The sequence below is a fragment of the Gossypium hirsutum genome, chromosome D10 (genome assembly GCF_007990345.1).
Source record: "Gossypium hirsutum isolate 1008001.06 chromosome D10, Gossypium_hirsutum_v2.1, whole genome shotgun sequence".
NCBI classification, from domain to species: domain Eukaryota; kingdom Viridiplantae; phylum Streptophyta; class Magnoliopsida; order Malvales; family Malvaceae; genus Gossypium; species Gossypium hirsutum.
The window spans coordinates 25,738,348-25,748,854 of NC_053446.1; the positions used below are offsets into that span (position 1 = coordinate 25,738,348).

General features: G+C 33.2%; 1 protein-coding gene across 1 annotated transcript; it reads right to left on the minus strand.

The window, feature by feature from the left end:
* Window positions 1–906: 906 nt before the first annotated feature.
* LOC107914767 (kinesin-like protein KIN-12B) lies at window positions 907–7,941 on the minus strand. Its single transcript, XM_016843788.2, has 17 exons — window positions 7,495–7,941; window positions 7,273–7,410; window positions 7,098–7,181; window positions 6,869–6,994; window positions 6,716–6,775; window positions 6,557–6,610; window positions 6,372–6,464; window positions 6,032–6,127; window positions 5,628–5,773; window positions 4,970–5,119; window positions 4,756–4,885; window positions 3,688–4,671; window positions 3,511–3,609; window positions 3,273–3,425; window positions 2,395–3,195; window positions 1,371–1,708; window positions 907–1,258 (listed from the first exon to the last, which is right to left on the minus strand). The coding sequence occupies exons 1-16, from the start codon at window positions 7,783–7,785 to the stop codon at window positions 1,394–1,396; spliced, it is 3,720 nt and encodes a 1,239-aa protein (XP_016699277.2). The 5' UTR covers window positions 7,786–7,941; the 3' UTR covers window positions 907–1,258; window positions 1,371–1,393.
* Between the last annotated feature and the right edge of the window lie 2,566 nt (window positions 7,942–10,507).

Here is a 10,507-nt window from a genome sequence, read left to right on the forward strand (position 1 = left end):
AAAAGCATGTTCAATAGTTTTTATTGGAAAAAAGAAATTCAATATTTATTTACAATATTATCCTTTTATGTCAATGTTTACAAGAAAAGCTTTGAGATAAATGACGCATACAAATATGTTCGATGTTTTCACATACTGAAAAAATTATAAATCCATATAACATTTATGTAAAATGCATTAAGTATCTAATTTGATTATTTTAAGAAAAATCAAGAATCTTTGTATCGTATGGCTCGTGGTGTTTGATGACCACTCCAGCCATGGGATCTCAAAGCGTGAGAAATGGTCCAGAGGATTGGATAGAGTTATGTCTAAGGGAAGACAAAGTCACAAGCTTCTTGTTTTATGGTCTCCTATAGACAAAAGTTTAAGATATGAAAATGATATGAACAAGCACAAAATAGCACATTTTATATATGTACATTATTTGTTTAGGATTTAGGATTTTGATGATATGACAATTAATACAAAAATACAAACATAGAGAGTGCAATACAGACACATGAATTACCAGATTGCCTGATTTAGTTGGGGGGCATAGACAACCCCGTGTTTGATCCGCTTGAGGGATTGGATTTCCCCCTATCCTATTGACAACAAAACCAAACAAATAAATGATCTACAAGGCTTCAAAAAGAACATATTATTTAGGCCTTCACGTCCATTGTCTGTACACAACTTTGAGGGTCCACCATATCCATTATCACCACAACACACCCTTAAAGAAAACACCGCAAATTCGAATACCAGTTGAACAAGTCTTCTTTCCCTGTCTCTCCTTCAATGCTGTTATCCTGGAATGTGGAAACCATATATGGATAGGAAAAATATGTGCCATGATGCATATTTATGTGTTTGAATGTGAACACGTCACTCGCATTCGTGTTTCATTTCATTGCCAAGAGATAAGAAAAGAATACAAGTCATTCATTCAACTCTTATGTATGAAAGAATCTGGATTTGATTACAAAGAACAATAAGGGAACCAAGATAATGGTCCCACTACCTAGATGGGCAACAACTGGTAATAACCAGATGAACAGAAAAACTGCTAGAGTTTTGGAGCTATACGAGAGAAACTGTTAGTATACATACATGATTCTGCAGTTAAACGTGATCTAAATATTGCAACGATCATATCCGGAGAACCATGACGAGTTTTCTTCAAGCTTTGATAACTCATGATCTTCACCATTATAGAATGGTTCAAATACTTGTTGCCATTGCTGATCAGTATCATTGGCATCATTGAACTTACCTGCATCATGGTCGGCAATGTCAACATTATCAAAAGTATGTTGTATTGCTTCTTTAGGTACACATGATTCTGTAAATAAAACGTGAGAGAAACTATTACTAATAATACATACATGATTCTGCAGTTAAATGTGATCTAAATATTGCAACGATCGTATCCAGAGAACCATGACGAGTTTTCTTCAAGCTTTGATAACGCACCATCTTCACCATTGTAGAAGGGTTTAAATACTTGCCGCCATTGCTGATCAGAATCAGCATCATGGAACTCACCCGCATCATGCTTGGTAAGGTCAACATTATCAAAAGCATGTTGTGTTCCTTCTTTACGTAGACGTGATTCTGTAAGTAGCTCATTAAGAGAGCTGATCTCATGTTCGTGTTTTCGCTTTAATTTTTCAATCTGTCTGTGAGCCTTTTCAGTTTCTTGTTCTGATTCCATTGCCCGCTTCTGCAATTATTTTATAACAGAAGGATATGAGAACAATGCTAAAATTTTCAACAAGTCTGAAGCTCATGAAACCAAGGGAACAATTTAATCAAAATCCCAAATGAAGTAATATGTTCATCCAACAGCCTTACAATTTGAAGCAAACAATATCAAGCACAGATTTTTTTTACTGCAAAAAGACAGCAGAACTACGTTCTAGACTTTTGGCCATCTAAAGTCTTAAATCCCAGCCCTTCAGCAAAAAGAAAGAAATAGAATTTTATGACTCAGGAAGAGACATGTTCTAAACTTGAGGTAAAAAGATCTGATTCAATAGTTGTAGCAAGAAGTTAACTGAAATCACATTAATTTGGTGGGGGAGGGGGGGTATAGTGTCCATCCACTCATCTTGTAACTTTTGTGATATCAATAATTGACTGAATGTTTCCTACTTAGGTACCAGACTGGACAGACACTTTAACTATCAGCTTTCATTTAGAGATGAAAACTTAATGTGTAACAACAATCTTAATATCAAATTTGATAAATGCTGTGCTCATGAAGTATGTCTTTGTTTATGCCTATAGATCTGCCTGTTGTTTAGAAGAAACTTGAAACAAGTGTTCGAGAAAAAACAATTGCTTAATTACAGTGTATCAAGCAGAAAAGTTAAGAAGTGCATGAAAACAAATAATAACTTCACTTACTTGGGCAGCAGCTACAGCTTCTTCTGCTTCTTTAAGTCGTACAAGCAATTCACCTGCAGCCTGAACTGCTTCAGCAGTATCCCTTAATTGAGCCTGGAGTCCTCTATTCTCATCACTAAGGTATCGCCTCTCCTTTTCCCTTTCCACTTTCAATGCAGAAATTTCAGCAGCAAGGGCATTTATGAACTTGGATTCAGCACCCTTGACCCCTGCCCTAGCAGCTGCCTTTTTAACATCATCTATTCCCTCTTGAATATTCCTATGCCTTGCAAGCAATTGCATGTGTTTTTCCTCAAGATCAGCATACTGTTCAAGCATTCTTGCATGTCCCGCCATAGCCATCTGCATTGCTTCCTTCAATTCTTCTGCACATTTCTTCTCCATATCTAGTTCCAGCTTCCTTTTGTCTGCCAGCAACTTACTAGCATCAAGTTCAGTCCTTAATTCCTCCGCAAGAGAAATCCATTTGCCTTCGGCCTCAGTCCACCGGATTCTCTCTTGTTCAAATTTCTCTTCAGCACTCTCCTCATTTGTCTCTGGTATTGCTCTAAGAGGTAGAGGGACATTGGGCTCACATGAATATGTTAACTTCAGTAAAGAATTTCTTCTTCGAGCTGATGTAGAAGAAGGGTCGATATAATACTGTAACTGATTTCTTAAATCCTGAATTTCTTCTAACAACACTTCCCTCTCACCCAAATCATGAAAATTTCGAAAACGCTCCAGCTCATCCTGAGCTCTTTTCAGCTCAATCTTTGTTCTTAAAACCTCAGGATGATTCTCATATTTCTCCTTCAGAAGCTGTAGGCAATAGGTAAGAAATGGATATACATAAAAATGTTCAACTGAAAAAGAAAAATAAAAGAACAAAAATACACCTTGTGCTCATGGGTGAGGGAAACAAGCTCTTCTTCCATGAATTCCTCAGTAGGTAAAACACCATCCATAAGGCTCTCAAGGCGAAGAATTTTATCCTCCCTTGTCTGCCCTATAATAGCATTGCACTCTCGTTCATGTTTGTACTGTTGCACCTGTAAATAGTAGCCCATAATAAATTTAACATCAACAATTCACAACAATGATGATGGCTGCTGGTAAAATTACCAAGAAACCTACCAAACGGTTTAATTGCATTATTTCAGAAGCTTGCTTGGCACAGAACTCTTCAAGAGCCATTTCTCTCCTGATAGATCCAGCCAAAACCTTCTCCACTGCCTGTGCAATACAAAGGTAAAATAATGTCAGTGATGCAGAAGATATAAATCTCAAAAGCTAGGACTTGAGACTTCTTGCCTTCGGGACTTGCTTTTTGGTTTTTTCACCAGAATCGGACTCATCAACAGGAACTAATTGCAGGTTAGAGTTTTCAGTGTCCTCTTTGCCATCTAGGTTTGTTCTCTGTGTACAATTGCTACATAGAAATACTACTGGGTCTTCTTCTTGTGGAAAAGTTTGAACTCCAACATCAACTTTTCTAGCTGCAAGGATTGGCTTAGAATCAGCAGGTTTTAATGAAAAACGAAATGATGACCTCCTCAATGCCAAACTCTGTCGGTGACTATCAATAATCTCAAGACCACGGTGGAGGCTAGCTGCTAAATGTTCGGTTGGTGTGACCCGCATAGTCTCTGGTTTATCATCCCTAAGATCTTTCTGTGAAGCAGAGTACATTGATGATGTCCTCAGACTCTTCCTACTCTGATTCACTCTAGGTGAGACACTTGGTGTTGGAGACTTAAGAATTGCAAGAGAATCCCCATCGGTTGTTTCAACAGTTAGCTGGCATGGATCCTGTTTGACACTTTCATGAGCACTAAAAATGTTTGGCATGTTTGTAGCAGTTTCAACACACTCAACAATCATAATTTCAGAGGTTTTAGGCTCTTCAGAGATTTCTTCCTCCATGTTCACATCAGTATCCTCAGCATCTTGCACTTTAAAAGTTTCAGATGAGTTAGGCACTAGATTACCAGCGCATCCATTTTCAGAGGTGGTATTTCCCGAAATTGATTCAATTATCTCTTGTTTGGTTAATTCATTTGAATGGAGATATAAATCTGCTGGTTGCAGACCTATTTGGGCACATAAATCCTCAACAGCTTCCTCATCAATTTCCATCTCCTCATCACCATCTTCATCAACATGAGGTAATGTCCTTGGATGATGGAGGCTAAATTTTAACAAATTCAAGCTCCTACGGGCATTCCATCCAGTTGAGTAACTCCCATTTGGATCAGTTTGGTTGTTTCCATCAGATTTCATACGATGGAGTTCATCCTGCATGATTCCCTCCACATTTTATATATTTTCATATTTGATCACGTAACTGATAAGGGAAAAAGATTGATTATGAGAACATACTTTCAATTGTCGAATCACTTCTCGCAGAAAATTTACATCGTCCTGCATTACTTCATTAACAACTGCCTTGTTCTTGATTGCCTTTGCACGCTGAGCAAATCGTAGTGTGCTGAATGTTTCACTCTTACAGCTGCATTATGACTCATGTAAACTTCCCTTGCAGAAGAGGGGGGGGGGGGAGTCTTAAATAAAATAAGAGCAGCTATCACATTACCTCTGTGCTGGAGAAATTGCACAGACCATGGCTAATTTTGCATTGCCACCAAGAGATTCCTGCAATAAAAATGTCAACTTGGAGTCTCTGTAGGGGATATGCCTTTGCTTTCCAGTTTGGGAAACTTCAGCGAGGATGTTTATCAAGTTCCTGAACTCCAAAATTAAATAAAATTATCAAAAATCTAGGAGTCTGGGCCTCTTGATCCATGAAAACATGCTTATGCAACAAAGAAGCAAGAAAACATGGCATAATTAGATCTGAATTGCGCAATTGTCCCCATACATTATATCACATAGACCTTTTATATATCAAAAACTGTAATCCACAAACTCAATTTTTTTCTACAGACTATCCTTTCAGTCAAATATATGCTAAAAATAGTTTTCTTTAAAATTTTGGACATACATTTTCTTACTATAACTTATTTTTATTCCATTTTTACATTTTGTGTAACAATGCTCTGTACTTTATTTGGCAACTATTTGAAATTAAAAGATTCAGAAAATGCCGATGCCTACTATTACACTGTAGTCAAAAGTTGAAAGATCCACCTTTTTGAACAATAAGGTAAGAGCTAGAAGTTGAATCTAGAGTTTCAATAAAAGATGATCTGAAAGAAGACATGCACATGAAAGAAATGATAGAAAAAGCATACCCAAGCTGTGAGAGGGAACGGTTAATATTTCCTGCCTCCTTTAAGCGTTCCCCTGCAGCACCAGTTAGTTTTTGTCTCTCTGAGCCTGCTAGATCAACAAGATTTATTCGGCTTGTTTTAAAGCTGCTTACACCATCGGCCACACTCTGCAAGACAAGAGAGTTCTTCAGAATCCTCAAGTATAATTGAGAGAGAAAACCCCGTGAAAAATAGGAGAGATTCTCCAATTGCTCTGCAGATGATTAGATCCTTGTAATTTTATTATTTACAAAATTAACAAATGCACAAATTAGAGATTGATGCCATGATTTGGTTCGACAAACTTGTAATCTAACAAGTATATTTGCTCAAACATAACAATAAAAAAAAATCGAAAAATCATGTGAAATTCAACGCATTATTACCTTACATCGAGACTCAACAACACAAGTAAAGACACTATGTGAACGGGAACTTTCAGCATTGATACTAGTCGCACCTGTCCTTCTATTTGATAATCCCTGCATTGTTTTTGTAGTGAAGCTTGTGAATATAATTATTTGATTGAAATTTAACAGTCAAGTTTCAATTTGCTTTTACCAAATTGGAATAAACTGATCAAGATAATAAGTACATACAAGTGTTCCTTTCTATAAGAAAAAGTTTAATGCTATTATTCTAAACATAAAGAGAAGTTCTACAAAGCAAAAAACCAAATAGCAGCCAAAGCATTGGAAAGTATAAAAAACACACACAAAAAACAACCTTTATCAACAGCTGGGTCACGTCCTTCATCGAACTTACATACTCCTCTGTCAAATTCTCAACATAAACACCAGATTTTACATCTTCCCTTATCTGGATGAAAATCATAAACAGACTAAGAAAACAAAAAAAAAATCATCCTAGGAAAGAGTATTTGAAAAGTTATTTATGATGATCCATCCTACCTGCAAGTTTCTTTGATTTGGATCCAATAAATCCGTGATTTGCTCATTATAGATCTGCAAAAGAAAAGTGAAAAAATAAGTGGTAAGAACTAAGAACAATGAAAAGCTAAACAGTTCGATTATTATCAAAATTCAGTATCACAAGTAAATTAACTCTACCTCAAGGAAAGAACAGCGACATTGGTACTTGAGTTGTTTATCAGCATGCTTAATTTGCTCCTATAACATAGAAGGTCAAAAAACAAACTATTGAAAATAGTCCATTCAAAACATAAATATTGATGAAAATAGTAGAAACTTTTATGGTTTTACCTCATTTATACGAGCAAAAAGCCGCTCAAACACACGGGGAGTTAAGCCTTGTTGATCACTTGATAAATTTTCTTCCAACAAGGCGTTGGCTGGACCCCAAATGGTATAAGTCTTTCCACTTCCAGTCTAGTGACAATCAATTAATTCACACACACAAATCAAAAAAGTTATAAATCCATTCAAGAGTAATTCGAAGATTATAAATGAAAGAAAATGAAGAAGCAAGTACCTGGCCGTAAGCAAACACCGAACTGTTAAACCCGGCAAGACAATTTTCGACCAGAGGTGCTCCTACAAGCTGGAAAATATCTAGCTGCATTTTTAAGAGGAAACAAAATTTAGGGTATTTCACAAATAATCAAACAAAGGGAAACTAAAGAAACAAAAGATGAGGGCGTCAGTACCTGAGTTGCATCCGAGCTGGCAACTGAGTCAAATGTGAAGGTTTGCCCATTGATACTCAAAGAATCACTAGTAACTTTCTGAACAATCGTGTCCCCTTCTTCCTCTTCTTTAATTGGTGGCCGCATCCGTACAACCACCTAAAACAAACAATAATAAAGAAAAAGGAAGTTAAAAAATTGAAATCTAAGAAATTAAATTAAATTGATTCAGAAGAGAAAAACCTTGACACCGGAATCGGAAATTCCAGAGAGGGAGGCATTGTCGGGGAGGGTTTCGGTATAAAGTTTGCGCTTGAGAGGGTTGGAGGAGGGCGGGCGAGGAGGCAACTGAGACTTGAACTTGGCGGTTGAGGCGGGGGAAGGTTGGGAGTTGGGATCGGGCGGCGGAGCGTTTTCTTTGGAGGGTTTAGGGTGTTTACGTTTGGATTTAGAAGGGGTAGGGTTTGGGGAAGAAGGGGTGTTCTCCATCGGCTCTCTCAAGATCGTGTTTCTTGGTAACATAAAATGCTTCATATTTCTTTCCTTTGGACAGAAAGGAAAAAGGGAGAGAAAGGGGGGGAAGATTTAGGGCAAGGAAGCGAGAGAGATGGAGAGAGCAAAAAACAATAACAAGTCACAGAATGTAGCCGTTAGAGAGGAAACAAAACACAGTTTGAATTTTTTTTTATCTATTTGTTTTTTTAAATGAAAACTGTGGATTTGAATTTGTGATGTTGGATCTGGAGCGTTTTTTTAATGGAATAAACCCAACGTGTCATGGGCCCACTTTCCAATACGACATCGTTCTTTCTTGGACGGCCCAGATTTCGTTTTTCAGTCAATTAGCCAATTTACAAGTTTTTTTAGCAGCTAATTTAACATAATCATTAGAGTTGAGCTCATAATTATTCGATTTTGTAATTGTTTAGTTTTAAAAAATTTTGAGTTTTCTCTTTTTTAATTATTTAGTCTAAAAAATTTTGAGACTCAGAAAACCTGTTATATGATCCATGCTCGAACTAAATTTAATTTAAACCTCAAAAAAATCTAAATTTAGGTAAAAGTTGCATGAAAGCTCTTCTATTAAGAGTCAAATTGCATTTTACTCCCTCTATTTGAAAATTGGATAATTTAGTCTTACACATTGGATCCAAGAGCAAACTGTTAAAAATTTCATCCATTTTTGTTGTTAAGAATTGATTCATGTATGTCAAAATGAGGTACATGTGGCACATCACATGATGTCAATTTTTAACAGTATAAATAAATAGAATTTTTAAAAGAAATTATCAATTTGCTATTTAATTTAATGTAAAAAGATTAGTTTATCTATTTTTTGAGTGAAAAAAACAAAATATAATCTTTTTTGAGTACAAAAATCTCTAAATTTATAATTTAAGGAAGGTTAATGTAGCATATAGTTAAAATATATATTAATGCAAGTAAAAAAGGAAATTTTAAATTCTAATATAGTTAGTAATTCAATTAAACTTAAAAATAATATATTTTAATTATCAGATATATTTCAATTAAACGTATAAATAGTATTTGTTTGACAAGCAATCTGCAGATTCAAGTTAATTGGTACAACTGAATCAAAGTTACATCGTTGTTTTCAGTCTTGGAATATTTCTTACCTTACCCTCTCAAAGAACAACATATAAAAATTGGTAAATATTCAACTCATACAAACCAAAAATCATAACAAAAACCCCTCCTGCTCCCAAAACACACACTTGTGCTGCTTCCCTTCAACCTCGCCCTTCTCATCTCCACTTGTCGCTGCCAGCGTCAAGTTCAACCTAAAAAGATGGAATTTTAATTTTCTCTTTCATTTTGTTATCTCAATGCGAGAGGAATTAATGCCTTTTTTATGGTTTAATTAGACAAATATATCGATTTTAAAACGAAATTTATAGAAATAAATTATTTTTGGACAAAAACTCATCCTGAAAAAAGTGTTTTTTTTTTATTATTAAGTCTCAAGTTTGATTTATCTTCTAACCACATTTGTATTTTTTATTTCATATCGATTTAAGTTTTTTTTTAATTCATCTTTTTAATTAATAACTCTTTTATTTATAAAAATAAAATAATAAATATGTAATTATATAATTAAAATATATATTTTATATATATCATTATGTTAAATATATTTTTAATTAAATATTTGTATAATAAAAATATATTTTAGATTGAAAAATAAATATTTCACATATAAAATTTATCTATAAAGAAAAATATATCAAAAAATTAGTTAATGATTTTAAAAAATAAAATGTATTTAAAATAATGATGAATATAAAAAATATATTTTTTTATTATATATTTACATATTTATTATTTTATTTATATAAATAAAAGAGTTATTAATTAAAAATATGAATTAAAAATAAAAATAATAATAATAATAATAATAATAAGCTTGAAACAACATGAAATAAAAAAATATAAATGTGATTAGAAGATAAATCAAACATGGAAATAAAAAATAAAATCACTATTATTTAACTATCTAACCAGAAAAATTAATGTGTGAAAAGAAAATGTATTTTTTAAAAACGTTAAAGTGTTTTTTCGATTTCTCTCTTCAAAATTATATATTTCTCTAAATTTTAAGAAAAACGATTTAAAACCTTTATTTCATTTTAAAATCAACATTTTTACCTAATTAAATCATCTTTTTAGTAATTTGTTTCCTTTTTTACCAAATGAGTTGTATTGCCTTTTACTATTCTATTTCTATTTTTTTTAATTAATTTATACTTGTGTTTTATTCCAAAGAAACTTTTCACATATTTATATTGATTTATTAAAATTTTACTTATTTTAATATTTAAATCATTTGAATTTATGATTAAACTTAACAGATTAATTAAATCAAGAATAAATGATTTAATCGGTTTAATAATATTAAATAAAATTTTCCACTTGTCATCACATCAACCAACCAAACAAGTTGTTATTATTATTAAATTGAGATTCAAAAGGATGATTTTTAAATGTTTATCTAGATTATATTAAATTGATATTGAATCAACTTAAATTATCGAGCTCGATGTATTTTTTTATTTTATTTTTTTTTCTCAATTAAAAATTCTAAAAAGCTATAAAAACTATTTCCATCTCTAATTTAATTTTAAATGGTTTTAAAGGGTTGAATCAAAATGAAAAGTAAAAATTAGGAGTAAATTTAATTTTATTAAGTTCGAAACGTACTAAAATGTATTTATCATTTTATTTAAAAATTGAGGAA